The 18,353-nt window shown below is 42.0% G+C and overlaps 1 protein-coding gene across 1 annotated transcript in view; it reads left to right on the forward strand.

The window, feature by feature from the left end:
* Positions 1-8,477: 8,477 nt before the first annotated feature.
* Positions 8,478-18,353, forward strand: part of ARHGEF11 (Rho guanine nucleotide exchange factor 11) — a 109,245-nt gene continuing 99,369 nt past the window's right edge. Inside the window, exon 1 of the mRNA XM_069480386.1 lies at positions 8,478-9,002. Within this exon, the coding sequence (XP_069336487.1) occupies positions 8,971-9,002 (32 nt within the window). The 5' untranslated portion in view covers positions 8,478-8,970. The remainder of the gene's footprint in view (positions 9,003-18,353) is intronic.

Consider the following 18,353-nt stretch of genomic DNA (forward strand, 5'->3'; position numbering starts at 1 on the left):
AAAATCTATGAAACCAAAAACTGGTTACTTGAGAAGATCAATAAAATTTATAAACCTATAGTCAGACTAACTGTGAAAAAAATTACAAATAGAAATGAAAGAGGAGATATAAAATTTTATACATGTTAATAAGGTAATACATTAATAGTATAAATAACTTTATGCTGATATATCCAACAACTTAGATGATATGACCTATATCTATTAAAAAGATTAAATTTTACTTGAAACTTTACCACAAAGAAAACTTCAGGTCCAAATGGCTTCACTGGAGTATTTTATCACACATTTAAAGAAGAAAAAACGCCAATTCTACACAAACTCTTCTATAAAATTGAAGAAGGAATCCTTTCCAACTCATTCTATGAAGCCAGTATTACTCTGAAACCAGACAAAAAGATTACAAGAAAAGAAAAGCTACAGACTATTATCTATCATGAACACAGATGTAAAAATTTTAAATAAGAGTTTAGCAAATCAAATCCAATAATATATAATAAGGTTAATACATCATGACCAGGTGGAATTTATTCCAGAAATTCAATCCTGGTTCAACACTGAAAATTCACCATTTTCAACAGACTAACAAAGAAAAACCATATGATCACATCAAGTGATACAGAAAAAGAATTTGATAAAATACATCTTTTAAAAAAAATAAATTTTATTGTATACATTTGAGGTTTATAACATGATGTCATATGATACATACAGATAGTAAAATGGTCACTATAGTGATACACATTAACATATCCATCATCTCACATAGTTACTTGTTTTGTGTGACAAGAGCAGCTAAAATCTACTTATTTGACAAGGATTCCTCATTCAATACAATTTTAACTATAATTTTCAAGTTGTACATTAGCATACATCTATTCTTTTTTTTTTTTTTTTTTTTTGAGACAGAGTCTCGCTTTGTTGCCCGGGCTAGAGTGAGTGCCATGGCGTCAGCCTAGCTCACAGCAACCTCAAACTCCTGGGCTTAAGTGATCCCTCTGCCTCAGCCTCCTGAGTAGCTGGGACGACAGGCATGCACCACCATGCCCGGCTAATTTTTTCTATATATATTTTTTAGTTAGCCAGATAATTTCTTTCTATTTTTTTTTTTTTAGTAGAGACGGGGTCTCGCTCTTGCTCAGGCTGGAGCATACATCTATTCTTCTTTTTTTTTTTTTTTTTTTTTTTTTTTGTTGAGACAGAGTCTCACTTTGTTGCCCAGGCTAGAGTGAGTGCCGTGGCGTCAGCTTAGCTCACAGCAACCTCAAACTCCTGGGCTCAAGCGATCCTACTGCCTCAGCCTCCCGAGTAGCTGGGACTACAGGCATGCGCCACTATGCCCGGCTAATTTTTTTCTATATAGATTTTTAGGTGTCCATATAATGTGTTTCTATTTTTAGTAGAGACGGGGTCTCGCTCAGGCTGGTCTCGAACTCCTGACCTTGAGCAATCCACCCGCCTCGGCCTCCCAGAGTGCTAGGATTACAGGCGTGAGCCACCGCGCCCGGCCCATACATCTATTCTTGATAAAACTCCCAGCACACTGGGAACAGAACGGAACTTCTACAACCTGATATTAACAGAGTCTATGAAAAACCTACAGATAGCACCATATCTAATGGTTATAAAAACAAATGCCTTCCCCTCAGATGAAAAACAAAGCAGGGATGTCTGCTCTTTCTAAGTCTGTCACCATTGCACTGGATGTTCTAGCTAGTGCAATAAGACAAGAAAAAGAAATTAAAGGAATGCAGATTAGAAAAGAATAAAACAGTTTTTATTTTCAAATAACACGCTTATCTACATAGAGAATTTGATAGACTCTAAAAAATACCCACTAGATCTAAGTGGGTTTACAAGATTGCAAAATACAAGATCAATATACAAAAACAACTGTAGCAGTTAAGCAATCAGAAATCGAAATTTTAAAAATACCATTCAACAATAAATAAAATAAATATACTCAACAATGTAGATTAATTTGAAAATAATTATGCTGAGTAAAAGAAGGCATACCAAAAAGAATAGCTACTATATGATTTCATTTATGTAAAATTCCAGAAGATGCAAACTAATCTATGGAAACAAAAAGCAGATCAGTGATTACATGGGGACTAGGATGGGAGAGGGGGTCCAGTGAGATGCGCTGGGAAGAATTAGAAAGGAGCAAAAGCAAACTTTTTGAGGTAATAAGTAAATATATTCATTATCTTGATTGTGCTGACAGTTCCACATGTAGAAATGTCAACACTTACCAAATTGTACATTTTAAATATATGTAATTTATTGTATGTCAATAAAAATGTTTTTGTAATTTTTTTAAAAGAATAGTTTCAAGTTTTTAAAACAGGTTTCGGGCAGTTTTTTTATCATCTTCCTCTTGGCATCTCTACCTTTTTTGTTTCTCGCATTTGATCCTGGGAACTTTTTCTTACTGGGAGGAAATAAAACACACAAACACACATGTAACATACCTACTTCCTAAAATATTAGCCTTCAGTCTAAAACTGGTTTTCTTTCACACATTTTCTTTTACAATTCATCTTGTCACCTTCCCTGTTATTCAATTCGTTTCAGTTTCTAGGGGTGTGATGGGAGAGAGTTGGTTTCTAAGGTAACCATAGACAGGCAGGTACCAAGCTTGGAAGGCTGAAGTGCACACCGGGGAGGTGACCCTGCAGACAATGTATACCTCCTCTCAGTGGGAGTTCAGGTGAGAAGCTTCTTCTCCACTAAATGCCTTGCGATCCTCAAGAGGGATGAGGGGGCAAATCCCTGGGGGAAATAAGTCAAGGGACACTGAGAGGGGAGACATAGAACTGGCAGCAATAAGAAAAAAAAAAATGCTGGTCATTGCACCCTGGGAAAAAGCACTCTCTAGGGCCCTGGGGAGTTAAATCCCTGAACTCTATTTCTGGCTCCACCACCCCCAGTCTCTCTCAACAAGCCCTGTACTTCTTCTATCTTTCTAAGAAGGTTCTGCCTATGCATTGTTCTTTGGTTTTATCTTTTTTCCCCAGTGCCTGGCATAGTGCCTGTTGCATAGAAGCAACACAGTGATAGTCAAGCACAGACCCTGGGCCAGATTGCCTGGGTTCCCACCTCTGTGACCATGTGCAAGTTATTTCACCTGTCTAGGCCTCTATTTCTCCATCTGAAAATGGCAGTGATAATAGTTCCTAACTTAAAAGGTTGCTGAGAGGATCAAGTGGTTAAAACTTGTAGTTTGCTTGGAACAGTATTTATATAGTAAGCACTATAGATGTTTGGGGTAGTATTGCTTCATATTAAAATTTTATTGGGAACTCAACAGGTTGAATGAACATAATATTCTGAGTGACAATGAAATGACACCTGTGACAGAAGTTTTAAGATTGGTTATTCTGGCTACCCAGAGAGTTCTAGAGAAATCTAAATCAGGTAAAAAATAAACCATAGAATTTTCTGAGCCATAGGGCTAAACAATACCTTAATTAAGCCTCTCCACATCATCTTCCCAACTGACAAAGGTTTAAAAGGAATAAAAGATCTCCAATAAAATAGTGGCATTATCTTTCCAGCAGTGATTTTGCCCGGTCTGTCTCTTAATGGCACCTTAGAAGGAGAATGACTACAACCTGGATTCCATCTGTCTTAAAACAAAACAAAACAAAACAAAACCCAGTTTTGGCTAAGGATGTCTGCCCATGAATGAGAAGTTGCTTCTCTAGAATTCACATTGTGAACCATTCAAGGTTTTCCATCACAGATCTCCCTCGGCTATTAAGTATTAAGTTTCTAGAATCCCTCCTAGCAAATAAAAGTCAGACCATACTCGCATTTTTTCCTTGCTTCTCACCACTTAAAGATGATCAGATATGAACTGTAGCCTCAATGTATCAAGTATGGGATTTCATGCAAATTATCTAAAACCTCTCTGTGCCATAGTTTCCTTAACTGTAATGTAAATGCATATAATAACTAGTGCCCTACCTATCCCATAGGATGTTGGTCATACGAAAGAATTCATCTATTTAATAACAGTGTTGTGGGGAATGGTTAAAAGGGTTATGTTCATTTAAGGTATTATTTCCTAACATTTATCCCGACTTTCCTGCCCAGCACTCTATAGTTTACAGAGTCCATGCTTGATCTTACTAAATCCTTTCAACCTGCAGATGGGCAGTCACAAAGCTAGAAAGGGATACAACCCAGAATAAACCCAGTCCTTTGGACTCCTAATCTCTAGTACTCTTTTCTTTTCATTCTTTTTCTTTCTTTCTTTCTTTTTTTTTTTTTTTTTTGAGACAGAGTCTGGCTCTGTTGCCCAGGCTAGAGTGCCGTGGCGTCAGCCTAGCTCACAGCAACCTCCAACTCCTGGGCTCAAGCGATCCTACTGCCTCAGCCTCCCGAGTAGCTGGGACTACAGGCATGCGCCACCATGCCCGGCTAATTTTTTTCTATATATATTTTTAGCTGTCCAGATAATTTCTTTCTATTTTTAGTAGACACGGGAGTGGGGGGGGTCTCACTCTTGCTCAGGCTGGTCTCCAACTCCTGACCTCGAGCGATCCTCCCACCTCGGCCTCCCAGAGTGCTAGGATTACAGGCGTGAGCCACCGCACCGGCTACTCTTTCTATTAATTAACAGCTACCTCCAGATTCCTACAACCTAGTTTGCCTTGAGCACAATCTAATCTATTTTGTTTTCTAAACTGAGACTTGCAGTTCACTTAAATGGCCAGCTAACTTCAGGGAACTCTACCCTGTCAAAGCCACCCCGTTGTCTTCAAAGTGGAGTATGCAAGGAGATAAAATAGTGTGCACGGGGAAAATACTTCAGAATGCACTCATAATAATATTTAGTTATAGCAAAAATAATTATTGAAGCTTTACTAATACTAAAGACCTAGCATTCTCACTTAGTCACTATGTCAGAAGTCATCTGTCACATGCAGTATGTGAGAAGTGTCCAGGAACCAGAGGTTAACAACACAGTTGAGATTCATTTTCTTTGTAATGTATACCAACCACTGGACAAAAATAAGCCTGCTAATTGCTACAAACTTTACAATTCTTTGTAACGACAGGGAGAATGACCATGAGAATCTTTGCTTTGCAGATTGACAATCTCCCAGGAAAGGCCTAAGCCAAGATACTGAACATAGAAGAGACTTACATTTTTATTTCGCAGTGTTCTGTGAAATGGCTGAATGAATGACGAGAATGGCTGTCAAGAGAATGCTACCTAGCACTTACTTTCAAAAGCAAAAACAAATAACAAAAAGAACAAAACAACTCCACCTAATCTGTCCCTTCAAGTTGAAGATGACAATTTATCGATGAGTAAGAAAGTCACTGATTTTCTAAAGAAACACATACTTTGTGGAGAAAGCATTTTGAAAATGGATGATTGGTTATCCTGGAAAAAGAAGAAAAGAATTTCTTCTTTGAAGACTAAAATAAAGATGTTTCTTGTTAAAAAAAAAAAAAAAATTGAACATGGATGATTGGAAATTGTTCCTATATTGTGATTTTTTATTACCAAAAACAATGTGTTTCACCTATGAAAACCTTTGCCTGCACACTTGAAAAACTAGGAAACAGAATTTTAAACCTGTTTGTAAATCTAAATGAAGTTTCTTAATGGTTCGAACCCATTTGTTAAAAATATAAAAATATGACACCTTCCAATCATTCAAGAGGGATTGATTTAAGATGTAAATTTAGTAGTTGAATTTCAAATAAAAGTCTTTGCTTCATTGGTGAATGGATTGGAAAATGAATATTATGATTTAATAAATGGAATCAAGGATGTACTTCTTCCAGTTAAATCTACCTATCTTTGACAAGCTTCTTTTCCAATTATGACAGCCATTAACTTTCACTAAAAAGTATGATTTTTAAAATGTACTTTATTTCAACCTTTTAATATTTCTACACTAGGGTATGTTTTAATACGGTATGCAATAAAATACACGTAAATAATTGTTTATTTAAATATTACATATTAAGAAAACATTATTAAAAATATTTGGGGACCACTGGTCTATCACCACAGAGCTAGTGTCCACATTTGGGAGCATCATTCTTTGCAGGTAGTATGGAAAAGGAAGACAATAAAGTCAGCAGCAAATCTGAACTGTGGTGCTTCAGATGGGGGGCAGACCACCTGTTTTGGGGAGGTCCGGCCTAGGGATTGGTGGAGATGGGGTGAAGGCAGCATGTCCTTCTGTTATTTGCCAACCTGTACCTGACATAATTTAGAGAAAGCTCCTGGTTCATAGTAGGTCTTCACTTGATGTTTATTAGTTTCTTTTTCCTCTTGCTATTTGCATATCCACCACTGCGAACACTGGTGGGGTCACTCAGAGCTTATGAATATGGGAAATTTACATATACATATATTCACCCCAAGAACAATTCAGGTAGTGTGGAAGTGGGAGAACCATATGCAAACACACCACTGCCTGCGGAGTATTTTACAATAGCCTCTACCTAGGCAAGAAGACAAAGTTAACTCCCCAGTCTTAATAATAAAGTTTCCTTTTTGTTTTAATTATTTTTAACCATAATGCTTGGGACCTTCTGACTAATGTCATGTTACTTGGAAAGATTTAAAAACTGTGATTCTACGAGAGGGGGTTATGAAAAATTGTCCCGGAAAGGCTCTTCCACAGAGTTCAAAAACACTTTACACAGGCTGGTATTAAGATGCCCAAACCAACCCGAGAAGAAACTGCGAAGGATCTCCCCACAAAGTCGGTAGTGTTAGAAGTGGGAAGGGCCACAGAAACGAGAGAAAACAGTTAAAAGAACTCCTGAGAAGCACGGAGGCCGCGACAAATTTTTGAAAACATACGGTCATAAAAGGGGTGGAGAGAGGGTGAGCTGTGGTGCGGAGAGCAGGGGTGATGCCGGTGAACGCACACAGGTAAACCTGCACCCGCGGGGAGGGGCACAGCGCGCCGGCACCGTGGCTGGGTGGGAAGAGGCTAAGAAACAAAGGTCGGGTCCTGAGCATAAGTCAGTAAAAGGGGGAAGAGCACCCGCGGAAAAGCGGGCACCAGGCGTGGTGGCGGCGGCGGGGAGTACGGGGCGCGGTGCCTTGCGGGGTCGAGGCCGGGGTCCCCTGCGAGCCGGGCCGGGCCAAGCCCGGGACCCAGCTAAGCCGGGAACTAGCTAGGCCGCGCGGAGGGGCAAGGCCGGCGACTGAGGGGCCGCGGCGGGGACCGGCCGAGGAGCGACGGCGAGAGGTCGCAGGGGGGGAGGGCGCGCAGGGAGGCCTGGGCAGGGGCGGGTAGGCAGGCGGGAGCAGCGGCCGAAAGACCCGAGAGGGCTGTCAGCGTCCCGCCCCCATCCCCCGGCCGCCTCGGCGTGAGGGGAAAGGCCGGCGGGCGGCGGGCAGCGCGGCGAGGAGGAGGAGGAGCCTGCGGCCCCGCCCCCCGGCCGGAGCGAGGGAAGGAGAAAGGCTCGCAGGGAAGGAGGAGGGAGGAGAACGCGGGGAGGGGGCGGCCGGCCGGGCCTGCGCCCGAGCGAGCGGCGAGCTGAGGGGGAAGGGGCCCGGAAGGAGGCGAGCGCGGCCGCGACGCCGGGATTCGGACGGCCGCCCCTGCCGGCCTGCCGCCGCCGCCTTCCCTGCTTGCGCCTGAGCTCTCCCGAGCGGCCGTGAAGGCCGGAGCACGGCTGTCGGGCGTGGGGCGAGCGGGCGAGCGGGGCCGGGAGCCGGAGGCCGGGCCGGCCGTCCTGCGCGAGCCACGGTGGGCTTCTGCCTGCGAGATTAGGCAAGGGGCGGAAAGGGAGGAAAAAGAGAGGCCGAGAGAAGCGAGGCGGTCGGATTTTCCAGGAGGCTGGTGTGGAAGAAAATCCCACCCCGAACTCAAATCCACAATAATAATCCAAACGAAGAATAATAATAATAAGGGAGCAGTTTTTCTGGCCGGGCGAGAGAGAGGGAAGGGGGAACAGGAGGAAGCGAAACCTCCGTTTCATGGAGGCTGAGTCAAGAGAAATTTTCGGAGCCTGGATGTGGAGAAGCCAAACGGCAGAACTAACTCAGGAAATTGTCTTTCAGAAAAAGGCCGAACGTAGGCTGGGTCTGAGAATCAGGCTAGGATAGGTGGAGGAACCTGCAAGTTTAAAGGAAAAAGAAAAGGAGAGAATATTTTCAGAGATTCTCTTTGGTTTGTGATTATTGCTACCATTTTAAAGGTAAAAAAGCATTGCATTTCAGGAGTTTTTTTTGGTTTTTTCTTTTTGGTGCAATTGGCTCATTTAAGAATTTCAAAACCTTTAAAAGCTTTTTTTTTTTTTTTTTTTAAAGAAATCCATAAATTTTGTTCCCAGGGTTGCGCTGGACTTGGAAGGAGTGCTGTTGTGTACATACTATTATATGGTTTTATTTATTTTTTTTTTTACTGTGCAAATCAGCTAGATTTTTTCCAAGTGCCATTTAGGATTTATTCATATTTTTTCCCTTTCCTCAAATATATCTACTGTTGTCATTTTAAGCATTAGAGACCAGAAAATTATTTTTTTTTTACTCTTTGGAGCCAGTGGATCTCTTGCCAACAGAAGGACAGCTGGGAAAACTGGATTTAAAGGATGTTTTTTATTTGTATTTTGCAGTTAAGAGTGATATTTTGAAGGCACATTATTTCTGTGATTCATTTTTTAGCCCATAGTGCTAACCTTGAAGAGATTTGTGGTTGGGTTTTTGGTTTCTAAGAAGGTCATAGTTTTTCCTCTTTTCCTTTCAGTTTTTTTTTTTAAGAGGGGGGAGGGGAAAAGGGGCTAAGAAAGGAGACCATGTTAACTGGTAGAAGTAGAATGGAGCGTCAGTTACCAGGGTCCTGAGAACTGGAGGAAAAAGGATTCAATCTTCAAGTTGGGAGGCCCTCCTCTCACCTTTCTTAAAAATTGCAAGTGCTTCAGTCCTGATCAAGATACCAAAGCTACAGGATTCTGGAACCGTGGAGACACTGAGAAACCATGAGTGTAAGGTTACCCCAGAGCATAGACAGGTAGGTTTGCTAATAATTTGGTTTTTCAACACTTACTAAAGGAAAGACTGGGAGGGAAGGTATTGCATTTTGATAAAAGGTTGCAAAATAAGGGTCTGGCTGGGCTGTGGGAATTAGTGGGTTAGGAGCAGTGGTCTCTGGGGAAGGTTGGCATGTCTATTTGTGTTCTCTGTGTGTGTCCATGTTCAAAACATAGCTTTTGATTCAGTGTCTTTTTAATATAAGCAATAAACAGTGAAGCCAGGAGAGGGGAAGGAGGGGGGAAATGCTTCCACTGGCCTTTGACTTTTTGCCAGGCTAGAGGCCGAATTTGGGTCCTCCCAACTTGCCAGCTTTGGGGTAGGAGGCAGGCGTAAGCCCAGTCATGTGACCCCCGCCCAGGGATGGATTGGGACTGGCTTTAGGTGTTGGAGCTGCAGGGGGAAGGGCCCTGGCAGGGGCGTGGGCCTCCACCAGGCTGGTTGTCAGGGAATGGTGGGGTTTGGTGATGGGAGGTGGATCCCATTTCTAGTATGAGGAGGATGTTCTTGGCCTGAGTAATGGGACAGAAACACCCTCTGCACCCATATAGGTCTGGATTGTTACCAGTGACTGATACGGCTGCAAAATGCATAGGTCACATTAGAATTTTCTCCACTCCAAGATTAGAGTTTAAATTGAGACCTGCCAACCAGCTGATACTCTCGGTTTAATCTTCCAAGCCGTTTTTTAATAAGCTTGACCCTGCAAAATGGGCCTTCCCTCTGCCTAGAGCTGGAAGGAGTTGTTTTGGGCTCTTAGGCCTGATAGGCAGAGGCTCTGGCACTGAGTCTGAGCACATGATCCCCCTTTCCTCAAGAGTCTGCCCAGCCTTCCCTGTATCACTGGTAATGTTATAGTGTGGTTTTAATTCTTTCTTCCAAATGATTGGACAACTTTGTAAGGTGTCTGCCTTTTCCCTCCCTCCCCTACCCCTTCTTAACCCTTCTCTCCTTGAAAATCTTGAGGGGGGTGAGTTTTGTGTGCTCTGCACACATCCTAACTAGATTGATGGGTGGTTGGAGGACTGAACACGCAAATGAAACGACTGGGCCTGGAAAAAATGTTATTGGAGAGATACATAGGGAAGAATATTTGTGAGAGCAGTTGCTTTCTCTGTGTCCAGTCAACCTTTGGTTATCCATGCTAATAATAATTTCCTTTCGGCTGTGGAATGTGGCCTAAAATGCATATAATCTCTCTCTCCCAAACACTAATCTCTGTATTGCCTCAGAGTCCTGTTTAGATTAGTTCAGCAATCCCTAGACAGGGAACTGACTTGGCAGTGGAGAAGAGGAGGCAGACAACCACAAAGGATACATGGCCGGTTCAAGCTCCCCTCCCCCTCTCTGTTGGCCTCTCTGTAGTTTGACGCTTGGACAGGGAGAACTGAGGCATGTCAAGATGAGGAGGGGAAATGGTTTACATGGCTGCCCTTCTTCCCTTTTCAGCCTCTTGGAGTTCAGGAATTAGTGTACTTGCCTTTTAAAATTTGTACGGTGAGCTATTTCTGTGAATTTGGGGATGTGAGAAGGTGTTGACCTAGGTGTTGTGGGTGGTGCAAGAAGGAGGAGGCAATGAGGATTCCTGGATTGATGTGAGACACTCCTCTGGGAGTTTGGATATCCTCATAGATACAAATCTTAGGATTTGTGTAGTACATTACAGTTTCTTAAGGGCTTTCATAGCCTATGTCTCATTTGAACCTCACAATATTTCTATGAGGTAGACAAATCAGAGGTTATTATTCCCATTTTACAGGTGGGGAAACTGAGGCCTAGAGAGGATACCTGGCTTGCCCAGTGCCATCTTGCCAGATTAGTGGCAGAATTTGGACTCAAACACACATCTTCTGATTCTGAATCCATGGCTCTTTTTATTGCCCCACCGTGTCTAACTAGGTTTGTGTATTGGTCCTGTAGAATGTGTGGGGCACCATTTTGTTATGCTCTCTCTTTGGCAGTAGGGGAAGATGCTCTTCAGCAGTCAAGGTATTCCCTTGTACTTTTCTGTTTAACAGTCTTGGGGCTCACAGCTGTAAGTTCTATAGTTAAAGCACCATTTTCTCCTGAGGGATAATGCAGGATAGAGGGCATTCTTCACCTCCACTTGGCCTGATTCTCTTCCCTATTAAGAAGGTCAGTGCTAGGACCCAGGTTCCTGTCTAGATATTCCCAGCTAGCTGCATTGGATCTTGCCCCCTTTGCTGTAGGCGTATTGGACCTTTTGACATCCCAGGCTCAATATCCTATGAATTTTAAATAATTTGTACTCTGAAACCATACTGGATGGATTGAGTAGAATAAAATGCAGATTATGGAGTCAAGAATTCTCTTTTAGTTTATCCGTTTGCTATGTAGAAAGCCTTGTATAAGGTGCTATAAGAGTGCTTTAGAAAATTTAAGTATATAGTTCTTGCTCATAGAGAACATGCAATCTAATTGGGGGACTAGGAAACATAAAAGACTCCTGAAGACCACATAAAAGCAGCACTAGACTGTAAGCTTGGTGAAAGCAGGGGCTGTGTTTGATTAGTTCATATTCTATCTTGTGTGCCTAGTTTAGTGCCTTGCATGAAGTAAGTACTCAAGAAATATTTGGCAAATGAATGTTGGAGTGAATGAACATAATAAATTCCTCCATTTCAAGTTGTTTCAACATCCATGTGTTAATTTCAAATGTAGTCAAAATAAGGTCAATTAAAGAAGGTTTCCCAGATGATGTGTATTTTCTACAAGATAACCAACGTGATAGAGGACAATGTATTTGGAGAGAGATTGTGGCTCAGAGTAAAGAAGACTTTGGAATATTTATTTGGCAGTCTTTTACCCCCTGTACCTTCCTTTGGGGCATAACTCCTGGGTCCGTAGAAAGTGTAAAAGTATTTGCAACTAATCTTTATCTTCGAGTGTTAATCAATTGTTACTGAGAAATGGGCTAAACGCAGCTGTTCATATCTCTTTCAGGTTTTGTCCCTGGACAACTTGTTGCCCATTATTATATATTCTTTTCAAGAGTTTCTAAAAATGTGTTTGATATTGCAAATAGGTAATGATACTGAGTTATTTTTACAGAAGTGGTAATGAGTTTTGCTAAGCCATCTATATCCATTTGCCTAGTTCCCCATGGCAAATGTTTTTGAGATGTCCAGATGGATTAGGAGTTTACATCCATGAAACAGCTTCTCTCTGTGCAAAGTTAGTTCATGTGATGACCAAACTAGACAAAAGTACTAAATTTAAGCCAGAAGTTCTTGGTTTGAGCCCTAGCTTTCCCCTTAACTATGTGACCTTGGGCAAATCACATGCCTCCTCTGGCTTCCTCATGTGTAAAGCAGTAATAGCTCATTTATGTAAAGTACTTTCCAGTTCACAAATATTTTTACATAGTGTGTCATTTGAGGATTATAATGTTTAATGCATCTCTTTCACAGGGCTGTTGCAAGGAGCAAATCAAATGAGATAATATATTTCAAATTGCTTTCTAAACTGTAAAACTCTGTGTAAATTTTAGATGGTAAACTCATGGATTTGATTTAGCTTCATGCACTGCTTTCTGAGTTAAGTAACCTAAAACAAGTTAAAGATGAGTGAAAGATCTTTCCATCATTTTGAAGAATTTAAGCAGAGTGAACAGGGTTTATTGTTGCAGAAGTACACAAGATTAGGAAGAAGGAATACTTTTCTAATGGTCAGGGTTGGGTGATCATACTAGAAGAATGTGAGAAGAGGAAGGTTATTGAATCTCCTTCCCAGGAATTTTGATGAATGAGAAAGGTTTCATCTCCCTTGGCTCACTTAGATATCTTTCAGTGACAGGGATAGAAAGGATTTGTTTTGTGATCTCTGGCGGCCATGCCTTGTCTTAGAAGCAAGGAATTAGGAATTTCCTAGTTCAAAATAAATCCAGGCCCAGCAACTGTTCCATTCAGGGATCTCTTTCGACTTTGGCTTCTGGTCTTTATTGAGCCCTGGGCCCAAGAAATCCCCAGACATTTAGCTGAGCTTCTATCTAGTTTAAAAGGCCGGCATCCCAGAACGGTGCCAGGGATCCAGAGTTACAAATTGTAAATCCCCTGAAATTCTGAGTCTTTTCCAAAATGTACCCTAGTTCCCATCTAGGGGTGTGAGATGAGAGATGGCAATGGATTTGCTAATGAAACATTTGACAATTAATCACCATTATGAGCAGGAGCAGGCTAAGCTTAACTTCACATACTCAAGAAACTTTCTGAAAGAGCACCCTTTGATTAATTAATTTATTTCACTTTTTTCATAGGGTATTGCCACACAGAGCTCCCCTGTCCACTGTTTAGGAGAATAGACAAAAAATAAGACAAATTAAATGAAAATAATGAGTTTATCAAAAGTAAAAATGATTTTGTGATGGGCATATAATCAATCCCAAATTAGTATTATGGAAAGACAAAGGAGTTCTGGGGCTCCCAGCCTCTATGGAATAGCATCTAGAAACTCCAGAGTTGGGATAGTGTTTCTTACTGCTTTAAAGGTGTGATCTGATATATATGAAAGGGCTTTGTTAACTGTGAAGTTCTGTAAAGCATAAGAAGAGTTATTTTCATCTATATTGACTGAATCCACTTCATATTTTTACTGTGGAATTGCCTTTAAAAATCCATTTTATTGGTTTATAATTTTTAAAACTTAATTCAAACATTTATCATGTGTCTTGGACACTCTTTTCTCTGGAGACTGTGTGTTCTTCCTCCTTTTCTCTATGGCATCCAAGATCACTCCTTTGCCCCTTGGGGTAGGCAGGACTGAAGAAGTTGCTGATTCTGGTCAAAAAAAAAAAAAAAAAATCATAAAAAGTCATGTTAGATCTCCTGTGAAAGGAGTTTTGGAGTTCTGAGGGAAGAGCACCAGCATCTGAGTTAATAGACCTGGAAGATGGGGCCAGCTTTGCTACCGACTGGGGGAACGCCCTCAGAAAGGTACTTACCTGCTCTGGACCTCAGTTTTGTTATCTGGAAAAGTGAGTGAATTAGGCTAGCCAACCTCTAAGGTTTGGTTCCTTTTAGCTATTACATTCTTTGAGCCTCTGGAAACAGAATGCCTTGTGTCCTTTCGTACAGTGAGCCAGAACTTTTTGTCAGGAATCATTTTCTGGCCTTCCTGAAAACTAGTGAAAATGAAAGTTTGAGAAGACCAGGGAACAAGAACTGCCTATGAAATGGGACAGAAGATAAAAGTACAGGGATGTGAAACTTGGGGAGAAACTAGGAAATCTCTGGAAATTAGAATAGGACTTGGAAGGTGTTTTTAAAGTCTGGAGTAGTAAAGATAGGTTGAGCATCTTTCCCATTGTCATTGATCTCTGAGGAAGGTGGTTCCATGAGTTCAATAGTTATAAATCCTCTGGGATACCATTAAAACCATTTTATTGTCTTTTTATTCTGATTTCAGCATAGGCCCTCCAAGTCACTAGTATCCTTCTCTCATCTTTATTGACTTCTTCAAGATTTTCCTCCTCATTTTAAAGAACAGCAAACTATGACATGAATGTGTGAGAAAGGGGCTTTGAAAAGTTAGAGCGAAGTAATTTCAGAGTCTTGATTTCCAGCCCTTTTGTTTCTTTTCTTCGGTGTTTGGGGAACAGCTACTACAAAATGGTATGATGGGATCCATAGCCACCAGTAATGGGCCTGCCTCAGATCACATAGAGAACCAATCTAGCGGTCCTCCAAGTGATGACCTATGATCTGTGGTACTTGGCAGTTAATTGCTTGGGCTGCAGATATTTATCAGATGGCTCTGTGCTCAGCTTAGTTCTTGGTGTTCTGGTAGATAATATATAAGATTGTAGAGCTTACATTCTTGTTGGAAAATGTTATTAATGAAACAACACAACACCATGAAAAGATAGTACATAATTGCTGAATCTTTATGTACACCAAAAGTACCTTTAGAGAAGAATAGAAGGTTGGTGCTAATAAGAATAGCCAGGGTGTAATAGTTAAAAATTATTCAGGTAGAAGAAAGAGAGGAGGCCATTTCAGACAAGGAGAGCAACATAAGCAAAGGTTCTGGGGTGGAACCAAGCATGGTGTGGTCTCAAAATGTTAAGATTGTTGGTCTTTGTAGAGCAGAGAGGAGTTTGGTTGCTAATATGGTTAGGGTGGGGGCATAAAGGTATTCAGACTGTATATGGTAGGAAAAAGGGAGCCAGTGAAGTTTTATGTATTATATGGTGATAAAAATAGTGCTCAGAGAGAGAACGCTGATGTTGATATATAAATTGAAAGAGAGCTTGGGGTCAGGAAGGCTAGGGGTTTTTGTAGCAATCTTGGCAAAAGATAATGAGTTTCTGAATCTGTGGGTATGGTGGGAACAAAGAGGAGGGGCAGGATTCAAAACACATTTTGGAAGGAGAAATCAGCAAGGGGTTTTAAGGTTAAATCCAGTTTTTGAGACTGATCAATTAGGAGAAGAGTAGTGCTATTGATAGAATAGGACCTTCATTAAGTCATTTTGTCTGCGAGTGGTATCCAGCAATTCACTGAATACAGCATTTTGAATGACACTTATCTTCCAAAGACCTTTAGGTTAGGCCATTTCTACCTAATAGTTTTAGAGTTCTTCAGTGCAGCTTTTTAAAAAGAAGAAAGGAGAATCAGTTCTGGGAGATCCCTTAAGAAATTGGTCATGATCTGAGGAGATTAGCATATACTTGATGGATCCTGATTAATCAGTTATACCCCATTCCCACATAGCAGACTGGACTCCAGGGCTAGAGGGCCATCTTTGTGGAAACCATTCTAGCACTACAATAGAGAGAATATAGGACTTTAAGCGAGAAGATCATTGTGTGAGCTCCAGCTCAGTGACTAACTAGCTGTGTGATCAGGACAATTTGTGTAAAAGCATTTTATGAATTCTATAGTGCCAAACATATGTGAGTGTTGTTAAAGCATTTGGTTTGGCAAGAACCCCACATTGGCCTGAACTCTCAGCTGCCACTGGAAGACCCACACTTGGGTTACTCTCAGTCTTGTGCTGATTCTCAACTAAGTACTGACAGGCATGGCTGTAGGGACATACGGAACAAACAAGGATGGTAGTTAAAAATCAGGTGCCTAGGATCACATCCTAAGAGAGATCCTTCTTTGCTAGAAACCCACAATGTCTTTTCTTTCAGCCCAAGCTCCCCAGCTTGGGATTCATGACTTCTTTCTTCAATTTAGCCCACATCTAATTCATTGTAGGTCTCATTACTATACCCTGCTACTCTGCTTCAGGTAGACCAGCCTGTTTCCTGGGCCCACATCACTCAGTGTTCTCTGTCTCCCCCCAGCTCCATTACTTTTATTTCCTTCAAGGAAGCCTTTTCTGGTTAGTGCCATCAGACCCTACACATTTATGTTATTCATCATTCCTTTTGCACATACATATATCACTTTGACTTTATTATCTTTTATTTGTGTAAAAGTTCTAGCAGAATACCTAGCACATGGTAGACTATTTGTTGGTGCTATTGTGTTTTATCCTGTTACTCAGGGTTCAAGAGCAGTGTCTCTTCATTTTTCTGGGTTGTCTTCTGGTGCTCAGTTTAGTTCTCTTTTTACAAGGTATACTCCTTACCTGCTGTTGCCTGACTTGAACTGTAGCTCATTCTTGACGTTGCTGATTCCCTCTATGCCTAGCCAAGGGATCTCAGGAAAGCAACTCTAAACACTGCTGCCAGGAGCTAAGACCAAGAATTCCCCTTGTTCTTACTGAGTACTGGGTCTTGGGCACTTGGTATTTCTTCTAGGGATAGAGCAGCCTTGTTGGGGTTGCTCGCCTTCAACTTGTCAGAGTTCTGGGATTTCCCCGTTGGCGGCTTGGTTTCCGGGCTGCAGGGGTCTGATGGGCACAGGGCCTACCCTGCTATTGTCCTGCCTGCCCCAGGCTGGCCCCATTCATTTCCCAGAGCTGGGCCCTCAGAAGCTTCTCCCCAAGAGACTGCTGCTGCAGAGAAAGGCCACTGTTGTTCTGGGGGGAGGTGGCTGGAGAGAGTGTAGTAAATAGCTGTGTGAATGGGACCTTGTATGAGACTAGAACCGCAGACCCTCTTCCCAGAGCCCTAGGGACAGAGGAAAGAACCAACAGGGTTTCAGTGTCTTCACAGGATCAGGGTTCAGGTTTAGGAACATTCATGATATCCCTCAAATAAGAAGCTTGATTCATTTAACAAATCTGCACATGCCATGGTGCTGCTAGGCACTGGGGGGTCAATGTGACTACATTGCATACTCTGCCCTCAAGGAGCTTACGGTTTCGTGGAGGGAGAGGTTAAGAAGATGTTATGTGATAGCACCCACACTTACTCATGTAATAACAGTTGGGTGTCCCACTGGGAGGGACACCTAAAGGTGGTTGCCCAGATGAAAGGACCTTTAAATTGAGGCCAAAAAAATGAGAGCCAGCCAGGAGAGAGGGAAAGTCTGAGCAGAGGGAACAACACATACAGAAGCCTCAAGGCAAGAAAAAGCATGGTGTTACGGGAATTGAATGCAGCTATGATCTATGGTGAGGCCATAGAACAAGTAATTAAATAAAACTGGAGAAAACGAAAATAGATAGGAGCCAGGGCCTGAGGACCATGTAATCCTCTGTGTTAGGGGTTTTGGACTTTAGCCCAAGGGCAGTGGAAGACCATTGTGAGATTTTAAGTAGGGGATGACGTGATCAGATATGCTTTTACAAAAACAAGATCGGGTTGGCTACAGCATGGACTAGATTAAAAGAATCAAAGAGTGGAGAGAGGGAAGATGGGTTGGGAGACCATTGTGGTAACTTGGACAAAAGGTGAGCGTGGCTCCTGCTATGGAAGTGACATCAGAGATGGAGAAGAATGAGGGATCCAAGATTCCACAGTTGACTTCGTGGGGGAAGGAGAGTGTGGGTCAGGGATGACACCATTATTCTTGGCTTGGGCTCCTGGGTAGTACTATTCAATGAAGAAAGGAACTCTAGAGGAAGAATATGATTGAGGGGGGAGGAGGTGGGGTCAACATCACTTTTGGACACGTGAGTTTGAGGTGCCTGTGGGAGATGCAAGGGAAGATGTTCAACAGGCAGCTGTGGTGTGGAGGTCAGGAGGATGTTCTGGTATTGGCATGTCATCACCATCTAGACAGAGCAGTGGAAGCGTCAGACTATCCAGGGGCAGGGTGCAGAGAAAAGTGCCTTGGACAGAACCCTTAGAGGTGACACATTTAAGGGGAGGCAAAGGAAAAGGGTCCTCCAGAAGAGACTGGCAAGGAAACAGAAGGATCCAAGGCAGTGTAGGATCTCAGAAATGAAGGGAGCGGTGGTCAGCAGTGTCAGA

The sequence above is a fragment of the Eulemur rufifrons genome, chromosome 8 (genome assembly GCF_041146395.1).
Source record: "Eulemur rufifrons isolate Redbay chromosome 8, OSU_ERuf_1, whole genome shotgun sequence".
Classification (NCBI taxonomy): Eukaryota; Metazoa; Chordata; class Mammalia; order Primates; family Lemuridae; genus Eulemur; species Eulemur rufifrons.